The sequence below is a fragment of the Erpetoichthys calabaricus genome, chromosome 1 (assembly GCF_900747795.2).
Source record: "Erpetoichthys calabaricus chromosome 1, fErpCal1.3, whole genome shotgun sequence".
In the NCBI taxonomy this organism is placed as follows: domain Eukaryota; kingdom Metazoa; phylum Chordata; class Cladistia; order Polypteriformes; family Polypteridae; genus Erpetoichthys; species Erpetoichthys calabaricus.
Window position 1 is genome coordinate 75,432,292 of NC_041394.2, and position 24,787 is coordinate 75,457,078.

A 24,787-nucleotide genomic window follows, 5' to 3' on the forward strand; every position below is an offset into this window, starting at 1 on the left:
GGAATCAATTTGAAGCGTCCATTAACTGTTACTCATTATGAGGTTTCCTACCCAGCTAGTGATACAGATATAAATCTTACAATAGTAAATGCCAATAGGGGTTTTAGAATTCACTCATTCAACAGTACAGATATAAAAATGTTAGTATTAATTTTAGGCAGTTAATGGAGATGTCTGAGATGAAAATTAGAATGTGCATGCGGTAAGATATCAGGATGTCCACCATGATACCCCCCCTCCCCCCCATTTGTTGTTACGCTGGGGGGAATGCCTACAAACATGGTAAAATAAAGTATATAGTCTACTGTATATTGATATCATTCTTTATAATCCCTATGCTGGAATCCCCTCATGATTAGAAAGCTTCCCCTATTTGCCCCTAGGGACATTAGGAAGAGGCCTGCCGATGAAGATGATCTACGGTGACCTCAGATCAAGGTATAGATGGTCAGGTGACTTCAAACAAGAGGCACCTGCAAAACCTCTGGGAGTTAAGAGCACCTAAAACAAACAGAACTTTGCAAATGATAGATGGTAAGCTAAACGTCCTGTGGATAGACACAAGTGAAACTTTGTTTATGTTGATTTCCATCACTATTAAGTTATCTTTGCGCTGTTACAATAAGTCATTTTACATGTTTTGTTATCTGGTGTCATTTCTTCTAATATTCCGAGTGGCACCCTGGCTAAGTGTCTAATTTATTGCCCTATACTGTTACTACAGAAGCCTAATTTCTGTTTAGTCTCTGCCCAATTCAGCAGATGTTCCATCCGGGAAGAAACATAATTTACAGCGCCATGCAGTAATGAGAAATTTTGAGCCATCTCAGATTTATAATGTGCAATTTAATTTTCAGCAGGCTAGAGACATGTCCTACTCACAAGTCAAGCGTTTGTCATCCTTCCAGTTTTATAATTAGTTTTCAAGTATGCCCAAATTGCTGAAAAGCCTTTACATCCTCCAGATGATGGCTCCTCTGTTTGCAACATTAAAAAAGCTTTTTTTTTTGGAGAGTGAAAAAAGTAAGAAAGAGTGAGAAAAAAAGTTAAGAAAGATCACATTTAAATAATAATTTACTGACTTGGAAATTTATTCCTGTTTTAAAAACATCATGTCATGTTACAAAATAAACAGTTGAAATTTCTTGTTAGACTTCAGCATTATTCAGTGTGCTTTTGCAATTACCCATCAACCCGGTCTTCTGTGGCAGTTTTGATTTGTTCAATACAAACAGCAGGTGAGAATCGCAGTTACATTCTGATTGTACTTCTCATGAGAGGGATGACATAATCTACTAACCATGGCAGGGCATCACACTGGACAATTCAGACTTGATATGCATTACCAGTGCATGCCACATTTCCACCAAGTCCCAGAATAACTGACTTTATAAAAAATAATAAAACAAAAAGGTCAGTGTGGTTGAAGACTGATACATAAGCACATGCACACAATGTTTAATATCAAGTTTGAGTTTCTGTTGAACCCTTGTCACCAGAATAAGCACAACGAGAAATAACAGTGAACACCTAAGCCAAGGGCTCCGACGGTGTCAGTGTGTGCCTCTGAAAGTTATCTATGCTGAGACAGACAGGACAAATGCTATATAAATCAAACCGAAGCGGACCCCATCATCTGGTGGCTTAGCTGCTGGACTGTAAAGCACAACACCACCACTGCCTCACTGCGTACCACTTAGCTCTGCACTACTGGTATTGGCCACTGGAAGGTGCTAGATCAGATCATTTGTGTTTGACTGTTTCTGTGCTTAAGTGAGTTTGAAGAGGAGGTGGTTTTAGATTTAACCTCATCTCCAAAATGTTCTTTTCCGTATGAATCTACAGTACTGACAAACAAACAGAGTAGATCCAGGTCAGGCCTTTTATGACGGAGAGCCAGTCCTTGAGTGAACTGGTTGACTGCAGTGTTACACAGGAGGTTACTGTCATCCAAAACATCCTGTGCCAAGTGGTGCCTTTCGGTTTATTGCTAACCTTTTCTCTTTAGGTTGTGAAATACTCAGCAGCTATTCAAGAGCAGGTTTTCAATATCAGATCACAGTTTCCAGCTCACAAGAAATAGGTTTATAACCCTGCTTCATGAAATACTTTACAAAAGCAATTTCACCAAGACCAACAAAGCCACACAGTCAGAAAAGGTACTCCATGCTTTCAGAGTACATTAGCACAACGTGACCCTCAGACATATCCTAAATGCAAAATTGGGCCATACCCTGTTTTATTTTTTTAATCCTCCAGTGGAACATTTTAGATAATCCAGTTAATGTTAGTTTCCATTTAAAAATAGTGCCGGAATTTGGAAAAAAAAAAAAAAAAAAAACAGTCAAGAGGGAAGGAAAACAACGCTTCCTTGCTTTCTCTTTAAGTTCTGCTTTCAGGCATTCACAAACTTTAGGTGAATATCTCTGGAAGACGTGCTCCATTTATCCTGCCCATTTGATGCTTGTCCATGATCTGAAGGACATCGTCCAGAATTGATGGTCCTAAGTCCAGGTGCAGTGACAAGAGGGAGCCTGCATGCGACAGGTAGGGCTCATCTAAGGAGTGCTCTTCTCTGTGGTCATTTTGGGACTCCACTACAATTTGTTCACCTTCAGGGGAAAAGGATGTCTGACCAGATTCTGCTACTCTTGGGATTTTAGTGGAAAGGTCGACATTGTTGTTACTTTGAGAAGAGATTGGCTGGTTTGGCTCAGATTTGGCACTTTTATCACCTGGAGTGTCACTTCTGCTTCCCAGGTGAAGTCTGGGAGGTTTAGGAGGGGGGGCCTGCATTTGTGCTTGGGTAGATGGCAGAGTCTGAGACTGAACTTCAAACACAGGCAAAGATATAGCATTTTTCAAGAGAGGTGATGTGCTCTCTAGTTGGGACTGTTGTTGATGGCCACAAACACTGGCTGTACGTGTGAATTCAAATGGTGCTGTATGCAGGCTGGACTTCTGAGATAAGCTGTGACCCTGTTTGCCAGGAAGAAGATGAAATTTGCCTTGAAGGAAGGACATATCTCCAAAGATGTCATTCTCACCTCCACTACTGCCGATATGTATGGTGTGCCGAAAGTCACCCAGAGGTGGGCTGATCATGTCAGAGGACAGAATGTCCCGAAGCTTTCCCTTTTTACCTTTGCGGCTTCCCCGTTTCAGGTAAATGGGCTCCTTGGTAGACATCTCTGATTCTTTCTGTGTATTCTCTGGGGTCCAAGAAATTGATGAATATCAGTTACAGATCTGCTTGTTTAATATGGACGGGTCGTATTACACTCAATGAGTTGTAGATCCCAAGGCTTTAAAATCCAAATTGTTTTTGAAGATTTATTTGCATACAATGGAAATATTTGGTATCCAAAATGGAGAGTCTTACTTAAATGCTTTTTGTAGAACTCCGAGAGTTAAATTATCTCTCACTGTGGTTCATTGATAGGCTGAAATAATTTAAAATGAACGAAGAAACTTGTCTTGTGGACATCGTGGTGGAAAAGACATCCTTAGGAAGTGGCTTTGATCAGCTTTCTGCTCTGCAACAAAAAAATAAAAGATCCTGTTAGCAAAAAGAAACTGACTGAGCAACCAAGGGTGAGGTCAACCTGTCTTACGCACATCTGTAATCCCCACAAGCAGGAAGCAGCCAGGTATGGGCTACCATTTATTTAGTGTGATAAAAAGCCCACTCTAATCTTCATCCATCCATCCATTATCCAACCCACTATATCCTTACTACAGGGTCACGGGGGTCTGCAGGAGCCAATCCCAGCCAACACAGGGCGCAAGGCAGGAAACAAACCCCGGGCAGGGCACCAGCCCACATACACACACAAACACACACTAGGGACAATTTAGAATCGTCAATCCGCCTAACCTGCATGTCTTTGGACTGTGGGAGGAAACCCACGCAGACATGGTGGGGAACATGCAAACTCCACACAGGGAGGACCCAGGAAGCGAACCCGGGTCTCCTAACTGCGAAGCAGCAGCGCTACCACTGCGCCACCATGCACTCTAATTTTAAAAGGTAAATTCTCCACAAGACATGTCAGCAAGAATGGAGCATTTACAGTAACTGGAATGTGTAATGCAAAAGAGAAATATTTGGACAAATGTGCGTACTTATAAGTAAACAGACAAGGGCTCATGTGGAAATAAAGTTATGCCAACTAGAAGCCTGGTTTTTCCCAGCTTCTTTTACTAAAAAGTGTAAAAGTGGTAAAAGTGGTTTGTAACTCTTCTTTCCTTTTGAACGCCTCTCTATAGTACAACACAAAACCAATTCCCAATTGAAGCCATGCAAAATTATGTGCATTAAAAACACAGATAAAGCTATAGCAACCAGTCAAACACGTTCAAAAAGAACAGGGCCAGGTGACAGCAGCTGTCAAGAACCCAGAAGAACGGTGCTAAACAAATGTCTCCTTTTATATAAATGGCCAATAAAAATTAAACAAAGCCCTCAAGGTCCTGTCTTCTCACAAACATGTTTTTCGTGTCCAAACTTGGCAAGTTAAGGGTTGAGCAAGCAATTGCTAGATGAAATTATAAGCTTTCATTACTGATTGCATGCATTCAGTATAGTGGCACAAACATACATTTTAGATAGCTAAAAGGAAATGTTGCTAAACGATTTCCCATTCCTTGGCTTGCGCATACAGTGCAGAAAAAACTATAATACATACGAGTGAAACATATTTTTTTTGGCCAAAGTCTATTCCCTTCTGACTCATTATCCTATTTGTTCTTCAAACACAATATTCTTTTCTTCAGTACTGACATATATTTTTTAAAATGCCTCAATGCACTGAATCCCAAAACCAAAGTATGTTTGAAGGCTGTCAAAACAGATAAATTAGCTAACTGACTGTTTGAAAGCTCGTATCTAAAATGACAAGCTGTACGACACACCACATACAGTAGAGTGGAGTGTACAGTCAGATACAGTGTGTAAGAAGAATGCACTCGCATTGAACTGGTGCCATATACTGTACACTTTTGGCTCCCACTTTAAGCCTAATGCTACTTGGATAGCCAATACCTCCCATACTAGGACAAAGAGGTTCACAAAATGAAGAACAGAGCAATCGCATAAGAAACGGCAACATAAACATAAATGATACAAGTGGCTCAAATCTAATTCTGATATACAGTAGTTCCATTGTTGAACTCTTGCCCCCAAATAAAATTAAATGATTTTTCACAACATACATTGGCAGGCTGTATTGCTTGAGACAACTCCATTATAACAAATACCCCTTTAATCTTATCATTTTCTTAATTTTCATAATACTTGAATTTTTGCATTTATACTTTGGTTGGTATTGTTTGCTTAAAACTTGTCACATTGATTTTTTTTTTTTTCAAACTAGGGGGCTTCGCCCCCCAAACCGCCCTGCCTGCACTACGTGCTGCCCTCTTTGTTGTTCTGCCGCTCGCGTATGGGGATGCAGATGTACAATTTAAACAGATTTTTATTTTCATGGGAATTGTTACATTTGCATCAACGCAACGTATATCTACCCGTGATTGAATTTTGTCTCTTTCTCTTTATTAAATAAAATGACTTTTTCGAATGTTTGGCTCTGAGATTTGTTAATTGTCTTTGCAAAAGCTATTCTAATGGGAAACTGTTAACGTTTTAATATGAATGGCATATCAAGATCTCCTTTGTACTACATTACCTTTCTTGGTTACATCCTTCTTTCTACAGTAATTCGTGCCTTGTAAGACAGGATGGTGTTAACGGTTGTAGATATTCTTCTGGATATTGTAAGTTGTTGTTTTCATCTTCCGCACGATCACCACCAACTGTTTCAGCATAGTCTGTTGGTACGCATTTAACCAATTTGCTGTGTAACCGTTCAACATTTTTGCCATTAATTCGTTTGACTTCCTCATTTCTCGGTGCTAGGAATGCCTTGTACTCATTTCTTCTGTTGATAACCCTTCATGAGGAAATTCTTCAATAAGATTTAGACATAATACGTCTTCTTTAATTGGGAACTTAAAGTGAGGAAAACGATAAAATGTATTAGAGCTGAAAGTGCAGGAAGTGTGTCTGACATTACATTACGTTACTACAAAGGAAAAAGCACTATAAACCTTTTGCCATCAACCATCACCAAACAAAATCATGCGATGAACTGCATTGTGGAGCGTTTTGGTCTCATGGATGCTGGTCCACCCATCTCTACTCTGCTGTGTAGTGTACCTGCCCACATGGAGTACACTACATCAAGGGCTTGTTTCTGAAATGAATATGACTGCTGTTGTCAATGAGTTTGTTCAGTGAAATAAGAAACAGCAGTGCTACATTAATGGTACATTTGAGGCAAGATAATGTGTATATCAACCCTAATATTTTTATTACTACTTTAATGGCATTCTGTTGAGATTCATGCATGGAAGTATGTGCACAGTAGCATCCAAGTGTGTGGTTACGGAGCTTATGTGCAGCCTCCTTTTTTCAGACACTTTCCCCAGTCCATGATTAAAAATAAATGAAGGAGAACTTGCAAGTAAAAATCAAAGTATCCAATAAACAGTACAAACAAAAAACAGCCTCCAACCCATCTGGCCTAACTATACATACTGTTACTCTTCCAAGCAAGCGAGGTACCTTAATTTCTCCTCTTTTCCAAACTCATCAAGCACTCTCACCCTTCACAGCGGCCATCTCATCTTCTGACCTTTGAATCATTATCAGTCTGACAGGCAGAACTTTAAAATCCCAATCAACGATATTCCTGGAGTCAAAGTCTATAAAATCTCACGACCACTACTGGACCCTAAAACCAATGTACCCACTCACACAAACTGTTGGAGAATAAGGTTCATAATGTTAGAATACAACATTTGGTGACCATAGGAGTAAATAAGTGTTATGGCAAAAGCTGTAGTTTTGTTGCCAGGACTGACTTTGGCTTCCCTACAACAACAATTGGGAAGGAGCGACCATTAGAAAGGAGTTCATTATCCTGCAGTGGTGCAGAATTTACATCTAAATATATGTCTTAATTAAATGAACTTCATACGATTATCACCACTCTATCACGCTGTCCACATTAACCATTAAAATGTTGGGAGAGTTCAACTGAATACAAAGAATACTCTGTTCATTGAACTTAGTTTGTTTATCTTCATAATGAAAATGTTCTTTAAAACTAGGAATTACCCTACTTTACCAATACATGAAAAAAAATCATCAGTGTAATGCTAATTTGGAAAGCACTGTTAATTTATATGCAGCTCTACTAAATGACATGTAATTTATTAGCTAGTGAGTCATTCTGAAATAAACACAAAAATCTACAAACCAATGTGGTTCCATACATGTGACAGGTATGACCCTCTAATTAATAATAATTACACCAAGTCATGTAGATACGGGAGGCACGGTGGTGCAGTGGGTAGCGCTGCTGCCTCACAGTTAGGAGACCCGGGTTCTCCCTGCGTGGAGTTTGCATGTTCTCCCCGTGTCTGCGTGGGTTTCCTCCAGGCGCTCCAGTTTCCTCCCACAGTCCAAAGACATGCAGGTTAGGTGCATTGGCTATCCTAAAATTGTCCCTAGTGTGTGCTGTGTGTGTGTGTGTGTGTGTGCGCCCTGCGGTGGGCTGGTGCCCTGCCTGGGGTTTGTTTCCTGCCTTGCGCCCTGTGTTGGCTGGGATTGGCTCCAGCAGACCCCAGTGACCCTGTGTTTGGATTCAGCGGGTTGGAAAATGGATGGATGGATGGATGTAGATACAAAGTACACACCACTTAGCCTCCATACTACAGCTAACATCACAGAGGACATACAGTAACAGCCACCCAAACATCCTCATGAACTTGATCAGCCTTGTGTGTATAAATTCTGTCAAATAGCTGGCCAAGACATGGTGATATGTTTGTCGAAACAGAAGAGTACAAGAAGGGGCCATACACAAGATCAAGTCATAAATACAAGAAAACTACAGAAAATATATTCTTAATGTGGCTAACATTACAGACAGTTCATGTAGATACTGCCAAAAGGAACAAGAACAATCCAGGAGATCACCTCAGGTTGAAGACTACTAACAGAGATCAACTACATGCAAAGACACAATCAGATAGCAAACATTAGACATCAAGAACTGGCACTACAACACAAACTACTAGTTGACAATTACAAACCATACTGTGGAACGAGCCCCAGACACAGACAGGCAGACATTGTATTAAGCACCACCACAAGTTTGTTATCATTACTATTTACAGGAATAAGTGCACCACACACCCCCAAGACTCCCCAAAGTCCAGGCCTCTTTCACTCTGCCTTCTTCACCGCCTCCACTCCTCTCCACCAAGCTCTGTCCTGCTCCTCACCCGACTCCAGCCCTCGAATGGAGGGAGGCGGCCCCTTTTATAGCCACCTGGATGTGCACCAGTTGCCTCCCGACAATCTTCCGCCGGCACTCCCCAGTGTGGCGGAAGTGCCGGTTGCGTACCCAGAAGCACTCTGGGTGTCCCTGATCCTCTTCCCCCCATCACTTCAGGGTGTGGCAAAAGTGCTGAGGTCCAGGGCTCCGCAGGCATCGGGGCACCCCCTGGTGGTGACCACGGGCCCTACAGGGCTGAGCTTCAAAGCTCTCTACCCGTGGTCCCCAAAGCAACCAGGGTGGTCGCCCTCTCATGGTCTGGAGGAGGCACAAGCCCTCCTGCGGTCCTCCTGGGCGTCCCGGCTGGGTACCACCCCCAGCTGCGTGCCACAATATAAATACACACCCATCACAGTACAAGAAAATGCCACACATAAACTATACTGGGACAGAACTATACCGACTATCCAACATAACAGACCTGGTAAACAAACAAAATAAGACTACATATATTTTTGACATTGTCTTACCAATTACACAAAACTTACAAAGTACACCCAGAAATAAAATGCAGAAGTACTCAGAACTGACAGAAGAAATACGGCACTGGTGGAGAACGGACTAAGTGATCATTGCTCTAACTGTTGTATCCACCACTGGTGTCATCCCACATAAACTACACAACAGCCTGCAGACATTACATATAAGCCAATACACATACATGAAACTCCAGAAAGCAGGAATTTTGAATGCATGTCATACAGTGAAGAAATTCCTCAAAAACACAATCCGTTAAAACACATACAAGGCAGTAGCAAGGGGACTATCCCAGAAAATACCCTGAATAGTAATAATAATAATAATAATAATAATGGATTACTCAAATTAATTAAGACTCTGGGATAAATTAAGACTAAATGTCTCCAAGTTGTATTCTATCCTGTGTTGCAGGGTTGTATAGCAGGTAACAATATTTCTAAGTTTCATACATCAGATTGCTGTGCTTCAAAACTTCAAATGCCAAAAACTTTAGGCACATTGCATAAATATGAACTTGTTGTTGCAACTCAAGCTTCTGAATATACTGTACAGTTGATAGCCACTGTCAATGAAAATCCAAAACATCTGTGTAAATATTGAAATTTCTATACTAAAGTCATAAAATGGTTCTAGCATTACACTTTGAGATTCACAACAGCTATACAAAAAGAAAAGTAGTTTGTTCCAGTAAAACTGAATGGCTAAGGGCAGTTGGGCTGTCAATGAGGCCAACAATAGCAGTTGACTATCACTGGACAGAGGGTCTAACGGCCTGAGTTTTCCTGTGACTGTGGTGGTTCTCCATCCACATACAAAATAATGTCTTTAGTTCTTATATTTTAAATTTGTTATTGATGTTTTATTTGGGTTTCACTAAATCAAACTCATTGTAACTGAAGTAGTTATACCAATAAAGTAAAGAACTATGATCAGAGTGTTCACTGCATTGTCCTGTTTTATGTTAACGTGTTTGTGATGGTCCATCCTCCTTCTGTCCATTTTCATGTTCTACTTAGTCCAGCAAAAGGGTTCAGGAAGCCAAAAGGTTGAATTGCATAAGAAAGAAAACTTCCATAACAGGACACATTCATGCTCAGAGCCGTTTTAAAGGCAGCAGTTAACCCAACATCCTTTGGAATGTGGGAGGAAAACCTTCAATACATAGAAAACATAAAAACATATCCTCACAGTTCTGCAGATCTTGTAAAATTATCAGTTTGTTGCAGGAGTTAACTTGCTTTGTGTATTAGAAAAAAAAAAGAAATCTGCCGTGTGTGTGGAACACCAAACTGCTGCTCTCATCTCTATGTGAGTCTGCAATTAATGAATTCTGAATGTTGTTTTTATGATGAACCAAAACCTGCATTACTTTAAATCTTATTTATTAAAGATTGTTTCCACAGGTTCAATAAATCCTCTGTCACATCACATGATCTTTTTGTACTTTATGTAAAAAAATATTCTGTGTTTCATAAGCAGAAATTATACTAAAGGATTTTTTTTAAATTAAATGGCTCAAACAAACTAGAGACATGTTTGAAAATTCCATAGTTGTGTTTGTTTAGAGAAAAGTCTAAAAGAAACAGTTCTTCTGGAGTAATTGCACAATATTTAACATAAACAAATTTTTTTTAAAAAAAGTCTGGAGAACCTGTCTCTACATGAACTAACTAGAAATGTCCCTAAAAAAGTAAAAATAAAAGTCATCCTTTCCTATTTCTTGTCAAATTCTTTTCAGCACACACACACTTCCTCCATGATTAATAATTAAATGATAGTCACTCTTTTCACTGCCGACAGAATGGCTCTGACATGGTGCTATCATCGGTACAAAAAGCCACATATTATACAGGCAGGAGTGCACCCATCTGTTTTCCAACCTTATTCATTCCAAACTTGTAAGAAACAACAACCTGTCCTGTAAGCAAGGGCATACGGCAGGAAGCAAGAGCACAAACTTGAAAATTAAACTTGCAGTACCGCAATTTAGAGTAACCAACTAGTTACCTCAACCTGTATATCTTTGATATAAAGAGGAAAACCCACACAGACATGTGAGGAACTTGTCAAAGTTCACACAGAAAGTGAGTGGGCTAGGATTTAAATCAAGCTCTCTTGAGCGACGAGGCAGAAGCCAGGCAGTGAGTCACCATGGAACACTTCTTTCTTTTCAATGTGTCCATTTTTTCTATCACCCATATGTTAGGAGAGGCTTCTGGAATTGTATGTGATAATTGTGCACTTTCACCTTTCCCTCTGGGCTGTAGTCTCTGTTCCACCCCTTACACTCATAAAACGTCTGTCCCTTCCCGGCTTTGCTTCCCCTAAGAGCTGACCCCAGCATCTTACCTTACTCACTACTCGGCCATCTCTTAAAATCCCAGTTGCTTGTTCTGCTTTGATAAAAATCAAACTAATTCAAACTCTTTCTGTTTCTGTGGTTAACCCCACATTCAAATTCTTTATGCAGTCCATTTCTATTCAACAGAGAGTAAATCAGTAAGGAGATGAAGTGCCAGGGCAAGAAGTAATCAGATGGGCACCTTCTAGGGATCAGCAAAGGGACCACAGGGCAGCAGGATGCTTGTCCTACCACAGATGGCTAACCTAAGTAAATCTGAAGGTCAGATGAGACTCTTACGTGACAACAAAACATGAATATATTTCATATATTTCTATATCTGCAGAGTAACCAGTGACTGATAAAAAAGACAATTTTCTTTTGATTCCTGATTTCATTATTCTACACTTTCAACGTGTATTCCTAGGCTCTTGTAAATAATTTACATTACAAATGTCACTATATAATTTTAATGTTTTGCTTTATTTTTTTGTATTTAGCTTGCAGTAAAATAACGATGAAAGAAAGGAGTGAAAGAAAAAATAATTAGTAGCAATTGCAGTCATCTCGTCATGTGTACAGGGTACAGTGAAATTCTTACTTGCACGTTTGACCAACATGTAACAAACATGCTGCAATTCTCCGATGCCATAGCAAACTGGGAATGGGTAAAAATCAGCCCGCCTGATGTACTCCTTTATTCCTGTTTCTATGCTACTATTACTTGTCACATTGTGGAAAAAACTGACAAAAACTGACAAAAATTAGGCTTAAATACTAGATATAAAGGGAGGTGGACAGACATGAAAGGTACCGTATGATATCTTCACTTCGATTTCTGTAGAGCAGCTGGTTGCCATTGATTTAATTATTTTCTAAGTTATTAATAATTTAATAGTTCCAGTGTTACACACTGATGCTTCCCAAACCCAATTAATGAAGCTTCTGTAGAAATCTGAACCAATCTGATTTGGATAAAGTTATTAGAATATTATTCTTAGAAGAGCCTCTTATTATCTGATGCCTTTAGAAGAGCCTCTTATTATCTGATGCCTTTTTATTGAGATCTTTGTGACTACCAGTAAAATAAAAGTCAGGATGAAGGAAATAATTTTACAAAACAGATGTTGGTAGGAAGTATTTAAAAAAAAATCCCCAGTGCAGATATTCTTTATATGCCCGATTCCCACGATGTCCCAAATCTACTTTTATAGCCCCTCGTTGTCAAAACTCAAATAAAACTTACTGATCGGTTCAGACATATCCCTACTACACAGGAAACTCCTTTTTAATTATGGTGTCTGGCACCCTTACTAAAGAGAAAGTGCATCAGGTCTTCTGCATAGAAAACTACTTTGGAAAGCTTAGATAACAGCCAGATCATGTAAGCTGAAGGGTAAGGGAAGTTTCTTTTATATCATTAACAAACTGAAAACCTGCATGTATCCCTAGTTTGAATCTGCCTGGCTGACAGCTGATTTGAACAGTCAAGTATGCAACTGTGTATACACAAGGACATGTTTTGTTGCCTTTAAAATCTGCATAACAGCTCTATGAGAAAGGGCAAAATGTACCTATTGCTGTATTTCCGTTGTAAAATCTTATCAAAATGCATAGTTTAACAAATTTAAAATTTCACTTAAATGTAGTTCAGGAAATCTCAAGCGCCTAAAGCATCATTTCACAGGCTGCTGTCCCCATCCACATCTTGTAATGACAAATCCTGCTACGAGAGGGCATTCCAAATATGTCCCCTTGAGAGAGGCCAGGATCACTAATGCCAAAGAAAGCTGGCCCAGACTGAACATGCAGTGGGTGTTATATGATGCCTAGCTCTCAAAACTGCAGCAGCTAAACCATCAAAAATCAGGTTTCAGAAGTAATTATGTTGTATGGAAAACCTTTCCAATGCTGTAAAATCTCAATGATAGTAAGTGTGTGGGAGCTGATTTGAACCATTGCCATGTAGCAACATCGTCGTAATGTCTTCAGAGCTATTGTATAAAGTTCAGTGACATGGACAACAGTTTGCCTAAGATTGTAGATTAAACTTTAAAACAAATTCTAGTAATTTGTGAAAGTCTGGTTATTGAATTTTATCTGAAGTTTATTTCAGCTATGTTTTTTGTCCAATGTTTTCTTGTTTTACTGAAAGTTTTGCTACTTCTTCCTGTATTTGACACTTTGCTTATTACGTACATGTTACTCACTTCTACCATTAGCAGTTCATATAGTAATACTTTGGGGACCTTCAAAATCCAACTTGATATAATTTCTGGAGAAACAGGATTAATGAGCTTTGTTAGGCTGAATAGCCTGTTTTTGTCCAAATATTCTAATGTTTTTTATTATACATTTAGGTCAGAACATTTTATTTAGTGGGCTTCATAAAATCTGCATTTTCTCAGGTCATCATGAAATCTTCCAACATAATTTAGTTTTTCTCCTTTAGTTCTAAAATAAGGTAAAGTTAATTGAATTTCTAAATCCCATCTCTTTGCTTAATCCATGCAATGAAACACTATCATTCTGTCACATAATGCTCAAGGTCTCCAAGTCCATTATGAAGACCCATGGCTATGCTGAGCTGCCAGTCATTCACAGACTCATTTTGGCACAGGCTGTAAACCCTATGAGGCACTGGTTAAAGAAGGAGTTGACATTGTGGGATTCAGTGCTTCAAGAACACCACAAGAAACAGTCCTGTGTCCTTTTTTTCTTCACTCTGTACACCTCAGACTATAAATGTAATTAATACCAGGTCATGCCACTTGCAGTAGTTCTCATATGATTCTGCACTTATGGGGTGTACTGATAAAAGGGGTGGAGAACTTTGTTTTTTGGTTCAAAGAGAATTGTCTGTAAATTAACATCAGCCAAATCAAGGAAGAGGTTATTGACTTTCGCTTCATCAAACAGCCTCTATGTCTAGTCACTATTCAAGGAACTGATGTAGAGGTGGTCCACTCCTACAAGTACTTGGGGGTCTGCATTAATGACAAAGCTGGAGTGATCTCAGAACACAGAGGAACTATATAAGAAAGGGTACAGCAGGCTTTTCTTCCCTAGGAGACTGTATTCCGTTAGGGAAAGGACATCCTTCACATCTCCTATAATCTGTGATGGCCAGTGCAATTTTCTATACTGTGGTGTGCTGGGCTGGCAAAATCACTTCAAGAGAGGCCCACTGAATCAACAAGAAAATTACAACGCAAGCTCAGTTACGGGATGCACTCTGAAGCCCCAGGGGGGAGAAGTCAAGGGGAGATTATGAGGAATGCTGCATATCCTCGATCTGAGAAACTGAGTACTTTCAGACAATGAATTATTCAGCAGAAAATGCTACTGGGGCTCCTTTACACCAACGGCAATACCGCTACATAATGCCTCACCGTGACTGTGACAGCAGAGTCAGAAGTTTTCTTTCTTTTTCATTTTCTTGCTTTATAGTCATTCTGGTGTGTGTTCAAACCATAGTGTTTGTGTATACAGTGGGTACGAAAAGTATTCAGACCCCCTTCAATTTTTCACTCTTTGTTATATTGCAGCCATTTGCTAAAATCATTTAAATTAATTTTTTTCCTCATTAATGTACACACAGCACCCCATATTGACAGACAAAAAAAAGAATTTTTGAAATTGTTGCAGATTTATTAAAAAAGAAAAACTGAAATATCACATGGTCCGAAGTATTCAGACCCTTTGCTGTGACACTCATATATTTAACTCCGGTGCCTTCCATTTCTTCTGATCATCCTTGAGATCACCTTCATTTGAATCCAGCTGTGTTTGATTATACTGATTGGACTTGATTAGGAAAGCCACACACCTGTCTACATAAGACCTTACAGCTCACAATGCATGTCAGAGCAAATGAGAATCATGAGGTCAAAGGAACTGCCCGAAGAGCTCAGAGACAGAATTGTAGCAAGGCACAGATCTGGCCAAGGTTACAAAAAAATTTCTGCTGCACTTAAGGTTCCCAAGAGCACAGTGGCCTCCATAATCCTTAAATGGAAGACGTTTGGGACGACCAGAACCCTTCCTAGAGCTGGCCGTCCGGCCAAGCTGAGCTACCAGGGGAGAAGAGCCTTGGTGAGAGAGGTACAGAAGAACCCAAAGATCACTTTGGCTGAGCTCCAGAGATGCAGTCAGGAGATGGGAGAAAGTTGTAGAAAGTCAACCATCACTGCAGCCCTCCACCAGTCAGGGCTTTATGGCAGAGTGGCCTGTCGGAAGCCTCTCCTCAGTGCAAGACACATGACAGCCCGCATGGAATTTGCTAAAAGACACCTGAAGGACTCTGAGATGGTGAGAAATATGATTCTCTTGTCTAATGAGACCAAGATAGAACTTTTTGGCCTTAATTCTAAGCGGTATGTGTGGAGACAACCAGGCACTGCTCATCACTTGTCCAATACAGTCCCCACAGTGAAGCATGGCGGTGGCAGCATCATGCTGTGGGGGTGTTTTTCAGCTGCAGGGACAGGACGACTGGTTGCAATCGAGGGAAAGATGAATGCGGCCAAGTACAGGGATATCCTGGACAAAAACCTTCTCCAGAGTGCTAAGGACCTCAGACTGGGCCGAAGGTTTACCTTCCAACAAGACACTGACCCTAAACACACAGCTAAAATAACGAAGGAGTGGCTTCACAACAACTCTGTGACTGTTCTTGAATGGTCCAGCTAGAGCCCTGACTTAATCCCAATTGAGCATCTCTGGAGAGACCTAAAAATGGCTGTCCACCAACGTTTATCCAACTTGACAGAACTGGAGAGGATCTGCAAGGAGGAATGGCTGAGGATCCCCAAATCCAGGTGTGAAAAACTTGTTGCATCTTTCCCAAGAAGACTCATGGCTGTATTAGCTCAAAAGGGCGCTTCTACTAAATACTGAGCAAAGGGTCTGAATACTTAGGACCATGTGATATTTCAGTTTTCCTTTTTTAATAAATCTGCAACAATTTCAAAAATTCTTTTTTTGTCTGTCAATATGGGGTGCTGTGTGTACATTAATGAGGAAAAAAATTAATTTAAATGATTTTAGCAAATGGCTGCAATGTAACAAAGTGAAAAATTGAAGGGGGTCTGAATACTTTCCGTACCCACTGTATATACACATACGAATGGAAGCGAAGGTCTGTGATACGGTTTGCATATTTGTAGTTGGAGATCCACAAAAGGAGATAATGAATCACGTATCATAAAGTAGTTTTTATTCCTGAGCTTTCAGCTCCTGCCAGGAGCCGTCATCAGAGGATAATGATTAGACATACAAGAATCAAAGGCAATATATAGCAAAATAAGGAGGGTTTGGGGGGTGGGGGTAGCTGAGTGCATGCGGGGGGGGGGGGGCTTTAGCTGGGGGGTAATGAGGTGGGGTTAGAAGGGTGTTAGTCATAAAATTTTATTTATTTTGAGGATGTTCTTCTTCTTAAGTTAGCATATGCTGGGTTCATGTCCAAATGTCTGTTGATGGCATTCTCGTTTGATACCCAAGATTCAGCCAGCTCTCTGGCACTTTTAGTACTGGCCTTAAATCTTATTTGTACATTGTCCCAGTTAAATGTATGTCCGGTTGAATTTGTGTGCGTATAAATCAGTGATCGTGAGTCCTTCCTTCTGATGGTGTTTTGATGTGTGACGTGTTAGGACAAATGTCAAAAAGAATCACATGTATACCGCTGGGCAAGAACTGCATGGAATGCTATAAACTGCGTTTCATGTCTCTGCTGCCGATTTCTTGTTTTTGGCATTAAAAAGGGCTGTGCACAGATTGTTCGTAGGTTTGTGTGCTATTCTGATGCCTGATTTGGACAGGATACGTGCTGCACCTTCTGACACTCCATGATGATAAGGAAGTTGTGTGCCAGGTAGGATGGGGGGGGTCAGATTGGAGTCAACTGTTTGCTGGGTTCTCTGGCGTCTCCTGTGTAGGCATTGTTTAATGAATGTCTTTGGGTAGCCGTTTGAAGTGAAAAGATTGAAAAGATAGCGTCTTTCATTCGTTTTTGTCTCCTTCCTATTACAATGGGAGTGAATTCTTCTGAATAAAGTCTTAATACAGCTCGGTTTATGAGATGCTGGGTGATTGCTGGTGAAGTGTAATATCTTGTCTGAATAGCATTCCTTACGGTAGACACTTGTAATCAGGGTGGAGTTGTTACTTCCTTCAATGGAGATGTCCAGGAAATTGATGTGTCGGTTTGTTTCTTTTCCCATGGTGAATTGGATTGCAGGGAATATTGTGTTGATGTGGTTGTAAAAATCGTTCAGCTGGTCGTTTTTTAATATGATGAATGTGTTGGCAGCAGAGACACAAAACGCAGTTTATAGCATTCCACGCAGTTCTTGCCCAGCGGTATACATAGGACAAACATCAAAAAGAATATATATATACATACACACACATACATATATACATACATACATACATCCATCCATTATCCAACTTGCTATATCCTAACTACAGGGTCATGGGGGTCTGCCGGAGCCAATCCCAGCCAACATAGGGCGCGAGGCAGGAAACAAACCCTGGGCAGGGTGCCAGCCCACCGCAGTATACACATACTGTACATACATATACATATATAAGTATGTTCATCTACCTGTGTATTTATTTAAAGAACTTCTGTAAAAAGCCAAATTTTCCCTTAGGGACAAATAAAGTTCTATCTATCTATATTTTTTATACCCCATTTGTTCCAGATTCAAACTGAAATATTATGTATCGTCTCTAGTAACAACAAATAAAAGCAATATTTTGATTTCACTTGTTAAATGCATCCCACCAAAACCACACAAGTATTGTACAATGGTGCACAATCTCTAAAATTTTACCATGAATCACAAGCAGTGTTACGATGCCTGTAGTGCTTAATGCCCACTGAAAAAAGTCACATACTGTCTACAAGTGATGGCTGTACTAAGCAAAACTAAAGGTGTATGATGCCTTTAGTGATATTTAACAGCCTTACTTAAGGAAATGAGGTTTTACAATAATTATTCGGACAATGTAAGACACTCAACAGAAATGTAATGCCTTATGATTCCCAAAACCAAGAAAAAACACTCTTTTGTTATTTAAAAGAATGAAACCTGTCAAACCACAATGCCTTTTGAAATAATGAACTGCAGATTTGTGTCAGGGCCACAAAGGAACTGAGACACTCCAACTGAAACCAAGCCAAAAGCAGGCAGAACTTGCATGCCCCGGCAAAGTTTTTGGAGTGTCAACTGTCAATACAATGCATTCTCTTGTGATGGTTACAGGTTTAAGGCTTTTTTTTTTTTAAACACATGAACTTGCCCTCAAATTTACCTCACTGTAATATCGGCACTTGTACACACAGTGAAGGTGTTCAATGGTACATGCATGTGTTTTAGCACAGTGAATGCTAGCCTTAGCCAGATTGTACTGTTCTCTTCTGTAGCACTTCTGATTTCTATACATCTGAGGAAAAATATGAGAACTATCATTTAAGGATAAGCCCAGGAATTTTGGAATGCAGAATATCTTACTCAGAGAAAAAAAATCCACAAAGTGAAGCCTAAATGATGCAAAGAGTCCCCTCTGAAAGAGGAAATTATTTCCATTTGTATTGGCAGCAGATTCGGGCGCCATGCCAGCTTTCTCCGAGCTTGTTTTCATGTTGGTAGGTAATTCAAGCAGAACTTCTGATTTAAAAGAGAGAAGTGCACAGCATCTGTGAAGTCTAGTTGACAAGGCAACTAACTGCACTAAAGAAGATGATGAGCAGAATGCTGTTTGCTGTTACTTGTGACAAACAGTTTCTTCCAATCAGTATATTGAGTCACTGGGGGTGGGGGAGTCCAAAGTATTAAAATAACACTTAAAATAGACCACTTCATGGTATGTAATAAGAGGAGGATAACTCTAGACTATGCACTCTGCCTTTGGGGTGCTAGCATGACAAGGTTCATATTGGTTTTCACAGGCAAAGTAATGCTTCCTGTAGTCAGGTTTTTGCATTAAATCAATAACTTAACTGTTGGGAGGACAGAAAGTTACTCTTCTGCACTCCTGGCACAAAATATACTTGAGTACTTTATATGTGCTAATGCCTATACAATACAACTTATTTTTGTGTAGCACTCTTTACTAATTATGGTGAATAGCATTGTGAACAATTATCAGTTACAATATAAGTATAGATTATACTAATTACTAAAACAATACAATTTATTTTTGTGTAGCACTCTTTACTAAGTGTGTTGTGAACAATCATCATTTAAAATATAAGTATACATTATACTAATTACTAATAGAACTAGTTCACATATAAATGCACATTTTTTAAAACAGAGAACAAGGTAGAAACTTAAAACATAAATAGAAGCCAACAATATCTGTCCATTAATTAATTGATGAACTATGGCCAGTTGACAATGAAGGGCATTAAAACTGTCAAAGAGAAAGTCAAAAACAAATTCACAGTCCTGAAGATCTCAGCCAACTGGCCGCCTGCATTCTCCTGGGTTTTCTATAGTAGAATCTGTGCTGGCCGTCCAATCTGACTGTTGCAATTCCTCTGTTAGCATCCTTTACCTCTTTGCAGCAGGTTTTTGAACGGAAGCTATGTGTATGGCTGCTGTCATGCATTCAGATTTCACCTTGGGATCTATGAAGCATAATGTGCTTACTCTTCACTTTATTCAGCTGTCAAGGCATCCTGCCAATTCATAAACAAACACCAGGATTTCAGACAAATGTAAGGGATAATGAAATTAAAATATCATAGGATGATATATTAATGCTGAAGAACAGTGAGCTGGCTAACCAAATCAATGTTCTGCAACCCTAACCTTTACATAGGTTTGGCTGTATTAGCAGGGGTATGTGGCTCTGCACCGGGAAGAATAAAGTGCAGGTGCGGTCACCACTAAATAATTTCCCTAAAAAGAAACTTTTGGAACAAAGCATAACTTATGTACAAATTGGAAATATGTGCAAAATGTGGCAGAGACAGATTCAATGCTGTGGATTTCCATAGTGGACAAACACACATTCAGCTTTTTATTATATATTCGATACAAGGGACATGGATTCTTACTAGTTCATGAGGCAAGCTGTCTCCTTGTGAACATGTGACTATTACAGACCATCACAGTGACCATCCTGTCAAAGTAAAGGAACTTCCCTGAGGATCTAGAGGCATCTCCTCTATCTACTGTTAGGATGGTAATGTCATTCCTCCTACAAGCTGAAATCAGTATATGTTGTTTTACTGAAACCTAAAATTTAAGTGAATATGTGCACTTCTATTTATGTAAGTATAGAATGGCTTATATTGTGCTTCACTTTCACTTCACTGTTTTATATTTTAAGCAAACCAAGAATGGTTATATATATGAATAACTGAATTATGCTTGTTCATTGTACTTGGTGTCCTACCCTCTTCATAGAAGCTTTTCAGGCCAGGCCCCACAGAAACAAGTGTTTCTGCTCTAATTTTCAACTTACAGAATGGGTGCAGCTTTATGGCAGTTGCAAATGGGGTGTGGCTTTCTGCCTTCTGGGCTGAGCTTTAACAACAATTGTGTAAGGACTCAACAGTGCAGTTGTAACATGATTTTAAAGGCCTTGAATTTAGAAGGGTCCTGCTACCTTACACTGAACCTTAGACTGCTGGCAAATGTCTTTACCCTTGTGTAAGCTTCTTTGTTGACTAGAGAACAAGCAACAGTGAGTGTATTTTACTTTTTATAATTGTTAACAAAAACAGCAGCATCTAATTTGATTTTTATTAAACTTATGGCTACACGAACAAGAAATATGGATATACTGTAAAAAATCATAATGACTGATAATTTCCTTTTAATTTTAAACAACCTTGCATTACAAAGTGTGATTTATGAGACTTGTGTAACTTGAGCTAACAGTTTCCAAGATAACACATCTTGTCCTATCTGTGCAAACCAGATGCTAAAGGGGTGGCCAAACATCCTAGTGAGAACTGTAACCGGTGGGGTGTTGTAATTGTTTAAGCATTAGACATTAAAGTCTTGCTTCCAATTCAAAAAATGTGGCCCTGAGCAAGTCACTTAATCCATCTGTGCTCCAGTTACACATTCATAATTATACTGCATCCTGATCTGGCAAACTAATTTGAATAAAAGCATCAGCTACATATGCAATAACGGTTCCATACAGTACAATTTACTAAAATCACAAAGCGCTGTACAAAATAAAAAACAAGAAAAAGAATAGCAAAAAAATGAAAACCCGTCAATCGTCTTCTTTGTAAAAGTTCGTTTTGGACCTTTGTGACTTATGCTTCGCAGATTAACACCACTTGTTAGTGCACTGTTCGTCACGCAAGCCACTGATAAAAATAGCTATTAAGGTGAAAGTGGATAGGACATATCTTTACAATACTACTTGTGCTTGGTAGAAAATGAAATTATTCTGATGATTTTTTACATTAGTTGTGAAGAATACATTGTGCATTTCCCAAGAGAAACACAAGAATAGCAGATTGCCCTGGACTGATAGTGTTCCCATGCTGGAAAAAGCATACTTAAATAATCATTTTCATTCCCAAAGACAGCATAATTAAAGAGAGACACAGCTTGCAAAATATATCCAGTAAGTAGTAAAAATTATTTTAGATATTTTTAAATCTGAGTTTAAATAGGACCGTTTCATTTTTATTGCTTGAACAGTGAACAAGGATAAAACACCATGGGAATAATGTGTAGGTGGCAAAGCTTTATACAAAAAGAAAGTGATACCATCACTAATATACTGTATTAGAGCTTGAAAGTGCCCAGTGGGTAAAAAGGAACAGAAGGAGATGCCGACTATTGAGAGCACTTGTGAGGAGACTCATCAATCAGTGCATAGATGGCAGTGAACAATAGATGATTAACATAAGTTTTAATTTACAGTAATCCCATTTTGGGAAATGCTTACCCTTAGAATTAAATCAGTCTTCTGCAATGTATTCAAAGTGTAAACTCTGATTTACTAATATTTTGAAAGAAAAAAAAATACAATAATTGTTCACATAGGGAGAAAACAATGTTTTTTTTCCCCATCCTGCTCTCTCAGTTCTCTTAGGTCAGAGGCTGAATTCTTGTTCTGTAAGGTTTTGATTTTTCTGTTTTCTTTTTTTATGTTGTTGTATACAATTTTTTAAAAATGGAATATACCATATATATATACCACATATGCAAGTTCTAATGCAAGAAATTACATCAATCTTGTTGCTATTCTATATAGAAAAGATAGTCCCTATAAACAAAAACAAAAACAAAAAAAAAACTTGAAAGTCGCCTACAATATGTTTCACCAAGTGTTTAAAATGTTTACTCCTGGAGCTTTTAATGATTTGTTCTGATGCTGAATCTTTCAATACCAGTGCCCACTCTCTGAACTCAAGTAATAAGTATTGTCAAAGCTATTGATAAAGCCAAATTAATTACTAATATTTATGTTATACTCCATGATTCTTGCCCCACCAATATTCATGACAAATGAGCTCCCAAGGTTCCCTGTAATGTCACTAGTATTCTACAGTTGCATTTACCTCCTATCCATTACAACATGACATGTTTGTAGTAATACTGGGGAACATGCCAAATAGTAGCACAGAAAGAGAAGTGTCCTGATCCGGAAAGTTTTACATTGTAGCAAATTATAAAGATGCATTTGATAAGTGAAGCTGCCAATTCAGAAGCACCAACATAAACACAACCTTGATTCTGCAATGCAGCAATAAGCCATTTAAAACCTAGTTGTTAAGAAGTCATATTCAAAGGAAATGTATTTTATCTTTGTACATTTCAATGTAATGAATGAAACAAACATTACATGCTTTCCAATTTTGAGATTGTTTTTGATGTAAACAAATGATAACTGTCAGGGAACTGAACTGTGAATCCCAATCTGACCTGAAATAAGAAGTTCTCTCACACTGCTACATGGATTTCCCACTGGGAAAACTCTGCTTTTCTTAACTCATCCCAAAGATATACAGGTTAAGGTTAGGTGGAGATTCTAGATTGGCTTAGGCATCCGGATCGGGGCAAATATGTGCATGATCTTTGGGATGCAGCCAAAGCCTCAACTGGAATAAGTGGACTTCAAAAAACTGATAGATGGATATCAACAACTATAATCATTTTAATTAATCTGATTTTGTGAAGTCAATGTCTGCAAAAGATTGGTACCCTAGGGAAGGAGGCAGGTCAAGGTTTTAGCAGTCGTCATGAGAACACAAATTTTAAATCAATAATTAATTTTTCTGAATCTGCTTATTCCAACATAATGTTGTATTATTTGCTTATGCACAGAAATGTACCTAATAAAAGACGTAACGCTGTCCACACTGCTCTTTTTCACTGTACTGCTAAGCATATACCATCCTTTTAAATTTTTTAAATTCTTTTCACCTGTAACCAATGTGGACATAAAGTAGCCACTATATCACCAAAAACGCTATGACCAGGGCTGCACAATGTCATTTGGTCAAAGGAAAACGTCTTAATATTATACAAAAATTAAAATGGTTTAATTTTCTGTCTCTGTTCTTTGAACATATATTATGTACAACATTTTTCTCAGAAAATAGCAGTGCACTTGTTGTATGTTTATTGTGACATAGATATATATATATATAGCACATGAGGACCCTTCAATATTTCACTGAAAAAATATGCTATATTAATGAAGAGACCGGAAATTTTTGGATTGCCAAAATAAATATTCAATATTGAAAAGCATGCAAACAATTAACTGCTCTATAGGTTTGCTTTCCATGGTCTTCTGAAATGAAATCCTCTGAAAATCACAGGCCATTGACTTGCGCTGGAATCAAGAAATGACACTTCAAGTATTGTCAAGCTTCATGCATTTTAACAGCATTTCTTAAAAATTTCTTCAACTTTTTTCTCTTTTGAGATTATCCATCCATCCATTATTCAACCCACTATATCCTAACTACAGGGTCACAGGGGTCTGCTGGAGCCAATCCCAGCCAACACAGGGCGCAAGTCAGGAAACAAACCCCGGGCAGGGCACCAGCCCACCACAGGGTGCGCACATTCACACACACACACACACCAAGTACACACTAGGGACAATTTAGAAACGCCAATCCACCTTAGCTGCATGTCTTTGGACTGTGGGAGGAAACCCACGCAGACACGGGGAGAACATGCAAACTCTACACAGGGAGGACCTGGGAAGCGAACCCGGGTCTCCTAACTGCAAGGCAGCAGTGCTACCCACTGTGCCGCCCCTTTTGAGATTAGTTAACATTAAAGGTGAGATTCAAATGTAGGTTTTTTGTTTAACATTTTTCTAACCACTGACCTGTCCTTCTTTTCAAATTACCAACGAGTACTTCACAAACAGTAGTTTCAAGTGCCTTGGTCTTAACCTGGCTTATATTTAATACCTTTGAATGGTAATGCAATTTTGTCACCAGTCTTGTTACAACACTAAATCACAGCTACTAACTTCACTATGAGTGTTAAGTTCTTTCATGTGAATATGAAATGCCTTTCATTACCACCTTAGCACGAAATATCTT

The 24,787-nt window shown here is 39.0% G+C and overlaps 1 protein-coding gene across 2 annotated transcripts in view; it reads right to left on the minus strand.

Annotated features, from left to right (window-relative positions):
* Positions 1-1,061: 1,061 nt before the first annotated feature.
* cdc42ep2 (CDC42 effector protein (Rho GTPase binding) 2) overlaps positions 1,062-24,787 on the minus strand; it is an 85,819-nt gene continuing 62,093 nt past the window's right edge. For both annotated transcript variants that reach the window (XM_051935362.1, XM_028802305.2), the window contains exon 2: positions 1,062-3,536. In XM_051935362.1, coding sequence (XP_051791322.1) covers positions 2,413-3,189 — 777 coding nt within the window. In that variant the 5' untranslated portion in view covers positions 3,190-3,536 and the 3' untranslated portion in view covers positions 1,062-2,412. The remainder of the gene's footprint in view (positions 3,537-24,787) is intronic.